At 45.4% G+C, this 16496-nt stretch overlaps 1 protein-coding gene across 1 annotated transcript; it reads right to left on the minus strand.

Moving 5' to 3' along the window:
• Positions 1-8807: 8807 nt before the first annotated feature.
• LOC123405900 (disease resistance protein RGA5-like) lies at positions 8808-16219 on the minus strand. The gene is made up of 2 exons (XM_045099418.1): positions 15345-16219; positions 8808-10791 (listed from the first exon to the last, which is right to left on the minus strand). Exons 1-2 carry the CDS (start codon positions 16163-16165, stop codon positions 8808-8810), a joined length of 2805 nt encoding a protein of 934 aa, XP_044955353.1. The 5' UTR covers positions 16166-16219.
• Between the last annotated feature and the right edge of the window lie 277 nt (positions 16220-16496).

Genomic DNA, 16496 nt, shown 5'->3' on the forward strand with positions numbered 1-16496 from the left:
TGATCGAGAGAACATTCAGGATGAGGAGGAAGAACATAGGGTTCGAAAACAACCGTTGCTTCGCCGCCTACCATGACGGCAAGATCTTGGTGTGTGTAGATGGTGACCATTGCAATGACATCTGGCACCTCATGGCACCCTCGGCGAGTGCAGGCGGCGTCCACACCAGTGTCGTCGTTGAGAGTAGTAAGGACATGTGGGGTCTCAACTCTAGCCACGTCCTTGAGTCCCATGGCGAGCTTCTGCGAGTGTCCATCCTGGTTATGTACTTGAAGACCGGCAGCAGTATGAAGCGTGTGGTTACAGTTTTGGTGCATGCCCTAGAGGAAGAGACCGGCACAGACGGCAGACAAATGGTGCGGTGGGCGAGGAGGGACGGCCTGAGCTTCGCCGACCGTGTCATGTTTCTAGGGTTCCCTAGCAGCTTCGCCGTGGATGCCGCGAGGTTCCATGGTGTGGACGACGACGTGATCGGCGGGTGTGTTTACTTCTTGGAGCGGTGTATATGCCAGTCAACGGTTGCCGTGTTGAGGCACAACCTCATCGACGGCAAAACCAACTTCATAGAGTACGCAAGAATAACATGGGTATGTGGCTCGTGCCCGCTCCAGTCCAGCAGGTATGTATGACACAAGCTCCACTTTAATACTTCCTCCGTCATGGTTTAGGTGGTGTTTGGTTACAGGGACTTATCACGGACTTATAACTTATAAGTCCCTTTAAGTCCCATCTAAATCAAACAGGAGGGACTTATAGAGATTTAAAGTGGGCATTTGGAACTTATGAAATATTATTTTAGGGATGTAGGACTTATAAGTTGGGACTAAAAAAAGTTTTAGGACTTATGAACCAAACATGGCCTTAGAAGACATGCATGGTCACATCCTTGAGTCCCATGGGGAGCTTCTGCGAGTGTCCATCCTGGTTATGTACTTGAAGACAAAATGCCTCTTGGCGACGGCACTAAGAAGCGTGAGGTTGCGGTACGTTTTGGTGCATGCGCTAGAGGAAGAGACCGGCACAGACGGCAGACAAATGGTGCGGTGGGCGAGGAGGGACGGCCTGAGCTTCGCCGACCGTGTCATGTTTCTAGGGTTCCCTAGCAGCTTCGCCGTGGATGCCGCGAGGTTCCATGGTGTGGACGACGACGTGACCGGCGGGTGTGTTTACTTCTTGGAGCGGTGTTCCGACGAGTCGACGCTCCCCGTGTTCAGGCACAACCTCATCGACGGCAAAACCAAGTTAATGGAGTACCTGCCGTCAAAATGGAGCGACCGTAAAAACGACGCGGGTATGTGGATCGTGCCCCAGCCTGCCACTGCTCCAGTCCAGGTATATATATATCACAGAAGCTCTCGTCATCGTCTGATTTGAAGCCTCAACCCTTGTTGTGTGATCTCATCTTAATTTCTTGGCGAGATCTTTGAAAATAGACAAATTTTTATGTTTTTTAAAAGTTAAATGTCTGATTTTGAACATATATTGACTTAGTCTTGTTTCATAACGTATATTTTTATTCGAACAAACATATTCAACATTGGTCTTCTTTTGAACATTTTGTCAAAACAAAGATAACTGTCAAATCGGATCCAAATTCGTACATATATTTCAGAATATATGATCATGTCTATGTCTGGAGAAAGAAATATAAAACATGGCTCTACTGATCGATGGAACACGAAATGGTGGAGTGCGAGCTGATTTCGATTCTATGTGATTTTGTCTCATCCAATGGTATAACTAGGAGCGTGCTAATTCCTACTATATGCATGAGAAGTACAAGTTAATAAATACTCCCTTCATTTCTAAATATAAGTTTTTTTAAATCTTCATTAGTGAACCACATACGAAGCAAAATGAATGAATTTACACTTTAAAATAGCTCTGTGTCTATATACATCTGTATGTAGTTTTCTAGTGCACACTGTAAAAAGATTTATATTTAAAAACGGAGGAAGTATATTATAAATGAATAGTAATCTATTACAACAGATCATATGTGGTTCTGGTCTGTAGTCTCATATCCAAATTAAAGACAACCAAATCTCATCAAAGTAATATACTGCAACCAATTCCCTTGTGTTTCTGCCGCAACGTGTGACATGGTTTAGAAGATACTAATTCCCACTTTAGACTATAAATAAAATATTAACAGGGCGTACAAACTTTGTAAGCTTGACGTGTGTTGTCGTCCAAGCTAGTCTTAAATTTTGATCCCTATTTTCAAAATATATTTGACTCGTTTCTACATTAACTAGAAGATCATATCATATATTTCATAAATGAAGGTTATCATTATGAGGAACTTGTTTGTAAGCTTGATGTCTGTTATCGCGGGTCCCCGCCGACCCTCCGGGAAACCCAAAGCTAGTCCTAAATATTTGTTTCCTTTATCAAAAGTACATTTGACTATTCAACAACTAGAAGATCATATCTTATACTTCATAAATGATAACATGCACGTGTGTGTATGCGTGTGCGTGTGTGTCATAAAGTTGCATGGTCCATAACTTCACATTTTTTTTGTTCAGGTAATTAGGGAAAGGTTGAAGGCTCCAAAGCCATGTCATCCGACTCTAGGAAGTAGCTCTATCCGAAAGGAACGATGACCAAAATGGTCCAAGGAGCCCTTCTTCAGTTTCGTCGTGCAGAATCGTTCTCCCGGCGTGGATAGCTCTTTCATGCGCTGCTTCAACAAGCATCATGAAGTTTTGGCCACCTAGATGACCTTGGCTAGGACATGACGTGTTGCCATACCAATGGTGGTGGTGGTAAGGCTGAACGATGTTGAGGCCGCCCTCAATGGATTGGTACCGAATGGGGTACGCTCTCACGATGAGAGGTGATACGACAAGGCTCGAGTTGTTAGTGTCTAAGTTGAGAGCGGTACTGTAAATATATTTGGTGATTGGTTGAAGTGTTCCAACCTCCATATAGGTCATGTGGTTGTTTACTAATGTGGAGCATTAACCTAGGCTAGCTTGCGCAGTTTGAGTTTGTTACAATCTTGTTCAACAAACCTTTGGTATTCTTGGAGTAAAGTTTAGTTTCATCTCTAACAAGTAATCGCTGGTGTAGATCTATATGTAAAGAAAACCGAGCATGTTGAAATAACATCTATCGTTCACGACTTGGATAAATTGAGATTGCACTTGAAATCTTTTTAGATTCTCATCGTAAGGCTATCATGAAGCCATTTGCAACATGATCTTAGAAGGAATAATGAACCCAATGTCAAATAGGAATTCTGAGATAATGAAGTTTGATTGGTTCGGTCTGCCGGTCTGGTGATGTGCTGCAAAACCAAAGGCAGGAACATGGTGTATCAAATGCTTTGGTCTCACGATGATCATCGATGTATCTTTGCCGGCATATTAATTTTCTATTGATTTCTTTCGTAATTGGGTAGTCTTTCTTCGTGTGTGCACATGCAAAGTAGACATGCCGGGCTGGCTATTGCAGCTGCACTGTCACTGATCTGGTTGTCTGTTAAGGCCTTAACTGCATCTTAGTTCGTAGCCCAAGTTGAGAATAAATATGTTTTTTTGGATAATAGAAGCTTAAAATATACCGCACCTAGTATCTGTCCCTAGTTAAACTTGACATTGTGTAAATTTGTGAATTTGCTAGCATGTTCATGTGGTTATGCATGGTTGTGTCTGTTGGGGAACGTCGCATGGGAAAAAAAAATCAAAAATTTTCCTACGCGCACGAAGACCTATCATGGTGATGTCCATCTACGAGAGGGGATGAGTGATCTACGTAACCTTGTAGACCATACAGCAAAAGCGTTAGTGAACGCGGTTGATGTAGTGTAACGTCCTCACGTCCCTCGATCCGCCCCGCGAACAATCCCGCGATCAGTCCCACGATCTAGTACCGAACGGATGGCACCTCCGCGTTCAGCACACGTACAACTCGACGATGATCTCGGCCTTCTTGATCCAGCAAGAGAGACGGAGAGGTAGAAGAGTTCTCCGGCAGCGTGACGGCGCTCCGGAGGTTGGTGATGACCTTGTCTCAGCAGGGCTCCGCCCGAGCTCCGCAGAAACGCGATCTAGAGGAAAAACCGTGGAGGTATGTGGTCGGGCTGCCGTGGAAAGTCGTCTCAAATCAGCCCTAAAACCTCCGTATATATAGGTGGGAGAGAGGGGACCTTGCCTTGGGGCTCAAGGAGCCCCAAGGGGATCGGCCGAGCCAAGGGGGGAAGGTCTCCCCCCCAAACCGAGTTGGACTTGGTTTGGTGGGTGGGAGTCCTTCCTTCCCTTCCCACCTCGTCCTTTTTTTTCTCTTTGATTTTTCTTTCAATGCGCATAGGGCCCTTTTGGGCTGTCCAACCAGCCCACTAAGGGCTGGTGCGCCACCCTCAAGGCCTATGGGCTTCCCCGGGGTGGGTTGCCCCCCCCCCCTCCCCCGTGAACTCCCGGAACCCATTCGTCATTCCCGGTACATTTCCGGTAACTCCGAAAACCTTTCGGTAATCAAATGAGGTCATCCTATATATCAATCTTCGTTTCTGGACCATTCCGGAAACCCTCGTGACGTCCGTGATCTCATCCGGGACTCCGAACAACATTCGGTAACCAACCATATAACTCAAATACGCATAAAACAACGTCGAACCTTAAGTGTGCAGACCCTGCGGGTTCGATAACTATGTAGACATGACCGGAGAGACTCCTCGGTCAATATCCAATAGCGGGACCTGGATGCCCATATTGGATCCTACATATTCTACGAAGAACTTATCGTTTGAACCTCAGTGCCAAGGATTCATATAATCCCGTATGTCATTCCCTTTGTCCTTCGGTATGTTACTTGCCCGAGATTCGATCGTCAGTATCCGCATACCTATTTCAATCTCGTTTACCGGCAAGTCTCGTTACTCGCTCCGTAATACAAGATCCCGTAACTTACACTAAGTCACATTGCTTGCAAGGCTTGTGTGTGATGTTGTATTACCGAGTGGGCCCCGAGATACCTCTCCGTCACACGGAGTGACAAATCCCAGTCTTGATCCATACTAACTCAACGAACACCTTCGGAGATACCTGTAGAGCATCTTTATAGTCACCCAGTTACGTTGCGACGTTTGATACACACAAAGTATTCCTCCGGTGTTAGTGAGTTATATGATCTCATGGTCATAGGAACAAATACTTGACACGCAGAAAAACAGTAGCAACAAAATGACACGATCAACATGCTACGTCTATTAGTTTGGGTCTAGTCCATCACGTGATTCTCCTAATGACGTGATCCAGTTATCAAGCAACAACACCTTGTTCATAATCAGAAGACACTGACTATCTTTGATCAACTGGCTAGCCAACTAGAGGCTTGCTATGGACAGTGTTTTGTCTATGTATCCACACATGTAAATGAGTCTTCATTCAATACAATTATAGCATGGATAATAAACGATTATCTTGATACAGGAATTATAATAATAACTATATTTATTATTGCCTCTAGGGTATAATTCCAACAGTGTCACCCTTGTGTAAATGCACATGATGGAGCAAGTGTGAAGATGCTGTAGCCGTCATTGCCTTTGCCAAGATTCAGCGTACTTGTATGTCAGTTTACTGCGTAGATGGCAGCTAACATTAAGGGTGTGTTTGGTTTGAGAACCAAAAGACATGGCATGTCATGGTCTCGTTCTCAAGGAATGGATTGGTTCCATTCTTGTGTTCGGTTGAAGATAAAAAATGTCATGGGTTCGTTCCATTCTTGTGTTTGGTTGGTGATATGAAATGAGAAGAATATGACTCAACTCACCTTGTGGGGTTTTTCTTTTTCTTTTATCAAAATATTATATAAAATCCAGCAACATTTCCATTGTATTTTTTATTTTAACAATTACCAGGGATGTTTTCTTTTTTTTCTTCTATCAATAAGAGAAGAATAACCAGGTGATTCCTTCGATTTGGTGGAATCGCTTGATGAAGCATATATAGGGAATATTCCTTTTCTGAGGATCACCCGGTTCCGGTTCCATCCTCAACTAAACACTGGAATGGTGGACTGCGGACGGAATCAACCCGTCTCGTGCAAGTATATCCTCAAAGCAAACACACCCTAAGTGAATTTTTTTTGCGGGGAAAATTGGGAGATTTATTAAACTGCAACGGACTTACAATCCTCAGCAACCAGCATAGTGACACATGGAGGTGGTCTGCCCAACCAACATGCCGTGCTATCACCACTACGACCAAAGTTTGCTAAGCAATGTGCAACTCTGTTTTGTTCACGACTAATCTTACATAAAGTAACCTCCCTATTCAAAAGTAAATTCTTAATTTCTACCACTAGGACACCGTAGAGTGATCTATCATAACCAGCAGTAGCTATCATGTTTAGAGCCATCGCCGAATCAGATTGCAGCACCACCGGTGATGAGACATGAGTAAAAGCCAGTTGTAGCCCTTCTTTTATTGCTTGAAGCTTCGACTCTAGCGCGTCATTGCATTGGAACAGTTTCCGGTAGGATGCAAAGATGACATCCCCTTGACAATTTCTAAGGATCATCCCTGAACCAGTTGTTCCATCCTCGAGGTTGAAGGAACCATCAGTAGATAAGGCCACCATGTTAGAATCTGGAGCCGGCCACTTCTTCACCACTCTTACGGGTGCAGGAGTTGGAGGGAGAAGTTCCATCACTGGGGTTTTCCCTTTCACCGTATCTTCCACACTCAATGATATGTTCTTGTAGGAATTATAGTAGCTAGCCAGGAAAGAACAGGATATATCAAGGGGGGTACCGTTTTGCCATGAACAATTTCATTCCTCAAGTACCATATCCTTCATAAGACCATGATGATCCTGCTATGAATAGACTCCGGGACTGCATGCTCATTCCGTGAAATAGAAGAAAATCATCGGTTGTCTGAAACCTGTTTGTGTTCCTCTGTTCATGCTGAACCGCTGCTCCGTTTTCTCCCCTGACCGAGCAGTTCGCGAATGTGTGCGTGGCCCGTACTTATTTGGAAAAATAATGAAAAAGAAGGCATTGGTTGCCTGAAACATGTGTGTGCTCCTCTGTTCGTGCTGAACCGCCACTGTGTTTTCTCTCCTGACCGAGCAGTTTGTGTGTGTGTGTCCGCCGGCCGGCGAGTGATTCAGGGGGATGAAAGCAACAGTCGATGATCGCATGAAGATCCCACAAGGGATCCATCCCACATACTTGAAAGTGAAGATCGCACCAAGTATTATTATCGATGAGGATGGTAATATCACACACAGTTCGGGCTTCTCTTGCGGCCTGTCTATTTTCCATTCTTGTTTCGGCACTAGTACAACGGCGTTAGCTAGGTTTCTTTCTAGTGTTTCAGATGCTACCTCGCAGTGCATAGCTTGTAGTATCCATTAATTGGTCTCGGCGTCAGCTCAGATGTGTCATGTTTAGTTAGTCTGAATAATCGAGTCCACCCTCCAACCATGAACCATCCCATGGTTGTTCTTATCTGCTGTTATTTTTGACGAACACAGCAGGTGCTCTGTTTTCTCTTCTCATTACAAGAAGCGAGGAGTTAGCAAACAAAACGGGGTAATCAGGAAGAAAACTGTTGAATTGATTAATTAGCATAAAAATATCTAAACGGGGATAAAAACAAAAATTCACTTTCCCGGATCTCATAATTAATACATCCATGATCAAAGCTTATCACCGATGATCACAACATATAAAGCAAGAGCACATCTTCTTTTTTAGACACTGAAGAGCACATCTTCTAGCCAGCCATTACCCGAGCCGAGCATTTTCTACTCTTTGAGCATGTTGGTTGCTCAGCCGAAATTGCCGAGTAGTTTCTACTCTTTTTCTAGGTGGGCATGGTCCATCATCTCCCGGCAACTAATCATCTCCGCCTTTCCTCAGCTCCTCCTCCCTTCTCGCGGATCGCCGCGACCCGATTCCGCATCTTCTTGGCCTACCCTGCCTTCTTCTCCGGTTTCTCCTGCAATTCGGACGCTACATAAAGTTGATTAGTATGGGCCCGAGTTACATATGCTTGTTTTCATGTCTGTGTGCACAACTTCCATGGTTTACCATGATTTTGTCATGCAAAAGGTGAGCATGAGCATATCCTCACGTGACACTCTGAAACTGAACTTTGCAGCTAAAGGATCGGCCAGGTGTCCAGATTCAGAGTCGAGACCTCTTGTGTTCAGAGCTTCACGTCAAGGTCCGCCTTGTGCCTGGTATTCTCCCACAACACGCATCGACGACATCTTCTGCTAGGCCCTGAAACACGACATGTTTCCAGTTAAGTTGAGTTAAGGCCCTGAACCAGAACATTGGCCAAACACACATGCATAGAGCAGGATTTATTTATGCAAAGTTCAGTTTAGTTGAGTTTAGGCCATCATTCAGGAAACGCATGCAATTAAATCGCGAACAAGCAAATGTGTGTACACTTGTACTGCACAGTTACTTGCATGTCATCTTAATTTCTCACCAAACAGAAGGACCATAACCTGATGGCGCGCATTAGATTAGAAAACAGCAGGCACCTCACATATGCTGTATTTGCTAATGTAGTATCTCTATCTGTAGGGATGCTGGGAGTATACAGGATGGACAACCATAATGAAGATATATGTTTGACTAATAAATACATACCAGCAGAGAGGCGATGAATTGTTCGATCTCGGAAATGCAGCCTAATTGGAATTGTTCCCTGAGCTGAAAAATACAGACGAACGATCATGCGAGGCAATGAGAGAAATACATTGATCTTGTGCATTAGACGTACATTCTCTTTCATGGGAGAAAAGGTTAGCACCTCGATTCCGGCAACGCATTATCAGATGATGGTTAGAGTAGGGCGGTTGGGATGTGCATTGGCTGCTTCCCGAATAGCGGCCTTTTCAGCCTCAACTCTGCTGCTATCATCCCCCCTTACGTAATAACTGATTTTTACGAGGCTGGGGAGATTTTCGATTCCGAGATCAAAAGCACCGCCAGTACCGAGAGACTCAGTTTTCTCTGCGTCAAATTCTATACCGAGGTCATCTACCTTGGGCATGGCTCCAGCCCCAAACATCAGATTCATCACAGCATACTGGCTATCATAATAAAATTTCCTCAAGCACGGGAATCCAACTTCATCACAGACTACGACCCTTGTAACTTCAGGCTCTTCCGTTGAAGGGCTATTTATAGTTTCACGTTCATACATTTTCAGAGTCAGATAATGCAGAACAGGTAAGCCTCCAAGAATATAGAAATCTTTCTGCTCAGCTCGGACCAATTGAAGGCGTAACTTCTGGAGGTTGACAAGGGAGCCCACCCACTTTGGAACATGGGGGATGCTCGAACGCCAGACCGCAAGCTTCCGGAGGCTAAGTGGCATAGGGCACAGAGATTCCCCTACTAATTCGGGGCCATCCCAAACAGTTAGAGAGAGAAGGTTTCCTAGGCTTTTAAGGGAAGCGACAATAATACTTTTCTTGGACTCATTTTCAGCGTTCGCTCCGCCAGCAGAACTATAATCCTCAAAATCAAGGGCCAATGCCTTCAGACTCTGCAGCTGCTCAAATTCTTGCAGGAAGTTAAATGACTGGTCATAGACAGCGACAAACTTCAATTTCTCCAGTGCTTGCAGCTTGGAAATTCCACAAGGAAGTGTAACTTGGGTCGGGATTAATAGGTACACCAATCTCTTGAGATTGACAATAGATGCCGGTAACTCATAAACAGAGGTGCGTCTTAAATTCAGTATCTCTAAGCACCATAGGCGTCCGATTTGTTCTGGGAGCTTGCTTACTTTGTCTGCTCCTCGGAGGCTCAGGTATCTCAGCTGAAACAATCTGTCTATATTTTCAAGATGACGATTCTCCAGCTGTCGTCTGCAACCTTCAAAGTCCAGAAAACGCAAATGCCTGAACTTATCCATAGAAGGAATTTTCACAGATTCCCCAAACACATCAAGTGATCGGACATGAGACAACACGAGGCCTTTTGGCACTATCAATTCTTTTTGCTTGCTGGCTTGCACGGAGAGCCGGCGAACTTTGCTTTGTGTCCCAACCGTCAAACTAGGAACACCTACCAAAGTAACAAAGTTTTCCTCGATGGATTTGGATATGATGAAATCAAGAATTGTGTCATGAAGTCGACAACTCATGACCCTATCAAATCTATCTGGCTCCCCAGGTTGGATCAAACTCCTATTGATGAGCTCATTAAAACACCTTTCTCCAAACTCATATGTTTTACTATATCCGGCTTCTGTATGAATTAATCTTTCAGCAATCCACCTATTTATCAAAACTTTCTTCTGAATAATAGAATCTTCAGGGAATATACTGAAACATAACAGACAAGATCTTAGATGAGCAGGCAATTCAAAGTAACTAAGTGACAGTATCTTCATCATTCCTTCAATGCTAGGATTTCTTTGAAGTGCTCGACCAATCGAATCTTCAACTTGTTTCCAAGAACCCTCTGCCTTTTCAATATTATCCAGCAAACCAGATATAGCAATTATTGCCAAAGGCAACCCAGCACATTTTTGCAAAATATGCTCAGAAACTTCTTTAAGGTATGATGGGCAATTTTCTTCGGAGTTGAATAATCTTGTGTAAAATAACTGCCTAGAGTGCACCATACCAAGAGGCCTTATGCAATACATCTCTCCACTAAATGGTCTTGAACGACAGGATTCAGCAACATCATTTATACGAGTAGTGGTGATTATGATACTGCCAGAACTTGTCACAGGAAATGCAAGCTTAAGAGCATGCCATGTATCGATGTCCCATATATCATCAAGAACAACAAAATACCTGCACAAGGATACATTGTTGATATCAGTGTGGGAATGATATAAACAGTGTCAAATAAGATAGACAAATATATAAAACAATAAACATGTTCATGGTGGCAGCATACCAACTATATATATATATATATATATATATATATATATATATATATATATATATAAGGAGGTTAAACCCCCGGGCCTCTGCATCAATCGATGCATACGGTCATGTTTATTAATTATTCAACATAGATCTAATAAGAACATACATTAAACCATTCGAAGCCACCACTCACACATATAAAACTTGATAATGTGGAGCGCTCTCACTCCCCATATATAAAACCGGAGCCGTCATCGATCCATCCACATAATGTATCAGAACCCACAACCGGTGCAGCAGACCTAAAGAGTACACCACATGCACACATTTTAGACGCCACCATCATCATCGGACCGCTGACCCATCTTCAGGAGAGAGATCTGTATCATCCTTGTCAGTCCGTCCATCCGTCGAGGCCACCACGGCGCCCAACGGCGCCACCGCCCCACGCTCGTCAGTCCAGACGCGAAGATTCTGGAAGATCTGTTGTGCGTAGTACCTGCCGACCAGGCATGACACAGCGTAACACCTGTCGGTCAGGCATGACTTGACATCTCCACCGAAAGCTCCGTGCAAGATGAAGCCGCTCCACCTCCTGCCTCTGTCTTCCAGCTCTATTCCACGGACGATGCTCACAAGAAAGAAAACGACACCGCAGTACCGTCATCGTCCGATCTAGAAGACCAGATCCTAGGGTTTCCCCCGGAGCAGCACGAGTGGGTCGACAATAGTTACACGAGATGCCTTCATCAAGGTAATGACACAGAACGCCGCCATCGTCTACCATCGTCTCGGTTTTCACTGGCAACTATGTCTTCCCGACTCATAGCCGAAACTAGATGGCGGATCTCGAGATCTGACAATCCAGCCTCAGACCGACCACCTTCGACGGAGGAGATGACCACCATCGCTGGCCGCACGCTTCAGCCAGAGAGGACCTTAGCAGGGAGGGCGGGCCGCCACCCCATCCCAACTCGCCGAACGAGCTGCCAGATCCGCAACCCATCAACCGAACCACCAGCCGGCACCACCACGGCACCAAGCAGGAGGAACGCAACAAAGGCCCCTCCAGGATGTGCAGCAGGGAGCCGAGCCTCCCTCCATCCCAGCACCACTGTCCGCGTCGGCCGCAACGTTAGAGGGTCCAGATTGGGTCCCCACGGGCGCCACAACCATGAACGCTCGCCCTCAGCGGTGTGCCCACCGCCGCGACCAGATCATGCGCCACACGTCGGAGACCTCCTCCACCGTGAGCTAGGACGCCGCCCCAGAGCAAAGCGCCGGTCAGCCGCCAACCACACGTCGTATCCCCATCCCACGAATGAGCGGCAGCCAGAGAGCGCCCCACCGCCGCCGGATCCGCGCAGGCTATGCCTGCCGGAGGCCACCGGCGACGGCGAGGGGGAGAAGGAGGCGGAAGGGGAGAGGCTGTGGGGCTGGAGCCGCCGCCCGTGTCGCTCCGGGGAGGGAGCGGCGCGGGGGCCAGATGCGATCTGATCTGACCATATGTATGTATACCCCTAATTAAATAAGAAAGTTGACACAAGTGTTAAATTTGCATATGTTGTTGACTCAATCTTGTGCCTATATTGGTATATGCTAATTAGTTTGACACATTATGAAGAGTTGGGCGATACACACAGGTTAAACATGACTCGTTACCACGGAAAAGAGCAAAGTGTGACCAAACAAGAGGTTGACAAAAACAATATGTTATTGATCAGGTGGTCATGAAAATAAATAAGTAAATAAATAAGGAGTCTAGCTAGGTGTGGATCCAAATATCCTGTGATTTAAAATCAAGAAAAAGTACATACTATTTTATGGAAAGGTTCATTTCTACTCAAGAACTATATTTTTGTTCCTTAGATTCCCACTAAAGATTTATCGGACCACTCAACTCCAAACTAATTTTTCTTCTGTTTGAGTGACTACATTGTGATGACGCGCACAATCACACGAGGTCGGGACAGCGGCCGAGGCCTTCTGAATATTGAGCTAGCGGAGCACTGAAGGAGAAGGGTGGAAGAGACAGATGGTAACGTGCATGGCATGGCCCGTCCAAAACTGGGAATGAGATAACCCACTCCAAAAAATGGTTTGCGCTAAAAGACTTAGCAAAAGAAGTGAGCCGATAAGATGGTTAAAGGCAATTGCAATGAACATTGCAGGGAACCCTATGATGCTTCTAGGGTCCATCTGGTGGCTTCGGAGCCCCCCCCCAACCCAACCCAACCTATAAAAAGCTTCTCTGACGCACATCCTTCACAAGCCATTGCTGGAGGAGGCCTAAGGAAAAAAGCCCCAGGGTAGACGAGAACAGGGAGCCCCCCTAGATCCATGCATGTTGGGCGTGTTGCACAATAAGCTAGCTCTGGTTTTCACGACAACTCTTTTTTTCACTTTCAATTTTTTTTCAAAAGGAGGAACAAAGCCGCCCGGCTTCTGCATCAATCGATGCGTGCAGCCGTATTATTAATAAAATCCAAGAGTAGAGTCATAGGTTTGAAAAAAGCTCACAATATGAGCATAAACACAAATCTGGAAGTAAATAAAGACTGCCACAGCCGACGAAACCAGCAATAGGCTACGATGACTATACACCTAGCCTATTAATAGCTCGCCATCCAAATCGGTCGAAGATAACCCGTGCGACCGTCTGCCACCGGTTGCATCCAATACTTCTTTCGTTAGGTTAGTTAGTTGTTTCCCGCAAGACACGTTCAGTGGGATCCATGGAAAATTTATAGGAGTCGTGGACTGCGTGCTCGATCCTGGGAGGAGCACCGGGATTGCGGCATGAACTGTTTCTGTTAAGCAATAAAAGGGGAAGAAAATAAAAAACAACAAGTCTTACGCTTCGTAAAATTCATCTCTCCTAAAAGCTGATTCATAGTGTTGAGAAGTGACAAGTGGCATCACAACCATGTGAAGGACACCTGCAGCCCCGGGTGCACGTGTCTCGCAACGTGTGTTCGACGAGAAACCGAGCTAGGACTGGAGGCACGAGACAGCGGGCACGGGCGGTACTTTTACCGTTGATTTCTCGACATAGGGTGGCTCGATGGAAGATGGTGCCATGGCAGCAAAGTCAGTACCAACGGCGCCATGCAAAACCGTTGCCCTGGAACCCATCTTTGTTGCGAGGGCAGCTGATTCACCTGCGGGTGGTGCGCCACCTACTTCTGCAGTATGGCTGGACGTACAATTCGCCACCCCGCCGCCCTACGACCGGGCCATGTTCGACGACGCTGACGACCCCGACGCCGTTCACCGCTACCGCCGCGTGGATGATGTGCTCGAGCACGACGCGGCTAACTCCAGCAGAACAGAGCAGCTGCTCCTGCTGCCTGAAAGAAAACCGGCGACCTTTGTAGAGGCCGGGGCCCATGCGGCATGGCGAGCGATGATGGAGGAAATGGCATGCACCAAGTCTAACTGGACTTGATCTGTCTTCAATCTGCCCAGATGTCATCGACCCATTGGACTGAAGTCGGTCTTCAAGGAAAAGTTCAACGACAACCGGCCTCCTCGTTTTCCCGAATGTGCGACACACACGTGAAAGCTAGGCCCTTGCTCTGCCGGCATGTGTTGGATGTGTTCTTAGCTCTCTAGTTCGCCCCTCCACCCATGACCGAGGCGCCACCCAACACATCGACTCTGACACTCAACGCCCACTTGCATCGTGGACCCTGGGAGCGCTTGTAGAGGTAGAGCCCTCTCTTTGAATTAGACAATAGTGTGATGTAAGTGGATTATAAGCTCCCTATTATACTTGCTCTAAGGTTATGTCATATGCATGATGATGGAAGTGGCTATGTCTTAATAATCTTTTAATATCATTGGTAAACAGAAGGACATGAATCACTGACGAAGATCTTAAGATTTGTGGTTTTTAGTCCTCTCTCTATTTTTTCACTCCGCATCGACATGCACTTGACTACAAATATATGACCATTAGTCCATTACTTTTTTTAGGTACTTAAACATTACTTTTTGTACCAACTCAAAAAAATGGACATAAAACTATAAGGAAATAAATATTAATTATACAATAATGCAAGATGATTTCGATGTGAAATATGAAAGCGGATTATAAGCTGCCTATTATACTTACTCTAAGGCTATGTCATATGCAGGATGATGGAAGTAGCTATGTCTTAATGATCTTTTAATACAATAGGTAAACAGAAGGATATGAATCACATACGAAGTTCGTATGGTCTGTGGTTTTTGGTCCTCTCTTTTTTTATTTACTTGGCATCAACATGCACTTGACTACAAATATTTGACTATTACTTCTTTTAGGTACTCCAGCATTACTTTTTGTACCAACTCAAATAAAATGGACATAAAACTATAAGGAAATAAATATTTATTATACAATAATGCAAGATGATTTCGATGTGAAATATCTAAATAAATTTATTAAGTATATACTTGGGGGTGAGAAGTCAAATTAGAAACTGTACCTTTTGTCTGCCAGGAAATCAGAGATCTGGATGATGAGCTGTTGTATACTCCCTGCTTCAGTGTTGGCATAAAGTTGGCCACTAACTGCACTAAGAATAGTTCGTAGGATATTCATCATGTCTGGATTCCTTGACACGGATAAGAAGGCCCGATATTTGAATTCTCCTTTGAGGTCTTGATACACTTGATTTGCAAGAGTTGTTTTGCCCAACCCACCGGCTCCCACAATAGAGACCAGTTTCACTTGCTCTTGTGTTGACACACCTCCAGTCAACAGTTTAATTACCTCAGCCTTGGGTTCATCAATGCCAACAAGCTCGGAGGCATGCTGAAAGATAGCAAGAGCTCTAGGGTCAACGGTTGTATTCTTGGCCTTGGAGAAGGCCTCACGGGCCTTGTACCTTGCATTCCTCTCAGCCACCTCGATGGTCTGCTTCTTCAGATCTGCGATCTCGTTGCCGATCCGGCGACGAGCCTTCATCTTCCCCAACTTCCCCAATGAGTTCTTCAACTTCTCCAAAAATCCATCTGGCTTCGTATCTCCGGTGTCAACACTTTTCATGAAGTCGTCAATAGAGTCCTCCATATCATAGGAGAGCTCCCGGACCTCATTCATCCACACCTTATCCTGGACATCAGGATCCTCCTCTTCCGACATCTTCAGAAGAAAAGCTTCCATTGCAGCAAGTTCACGGGTGAGCGACTCGATATCGCCACGCACACCCTTGAACCGCTTGTACTCGTCGCCAGCCAAAGCGCACAGCTTTGCCAGGACGGGTTTCAAGGCTCCCGTCACTGCACTCACCAGAGCCACCTCCATGGTTTCAAGTGGTGCTAGCTTAGAGGTGCGCTTGCTCAGTTTGTCTTGTGTGTATGAAAGCGAAAACAGTGTAGGCTGAGTGATGTTGCACTCTCTCGGCCTTATAGCAAAGCTAACTAGCATACTTACATCGGCCAATTGTAATTAAGCAGTTAATTTTGTGTCAAGTTGCTCTACTTGCAGAGCTAAAGACAACTTTCTCTTACCCCGAGATTGTAAACAAAGCTAAGATGCTTACTGCTACTCCAGATCTGTTCAAACGCACGCTCCCTCTACGTTGTTCACCACAAGCTCTCTTCACCCGAAAGATTCGTCTGCTTATTCAGTATAA

This window comes from Hordeum vulgare, chromosome 6H (assembly GCF_904849725.1).
Source record: "Hordeum vulgare subsp. vulgare chromosome 6H, MorexV3_pseudomolecules_assembly, whole genome shotgun sequence".
Taxonomy (NCBI): Eukaryota; Viridiplantae; Streptophyta; class Magnoliopsida; order Poales; family Poaceae; genus Hordeum; species Hordeum vulgare.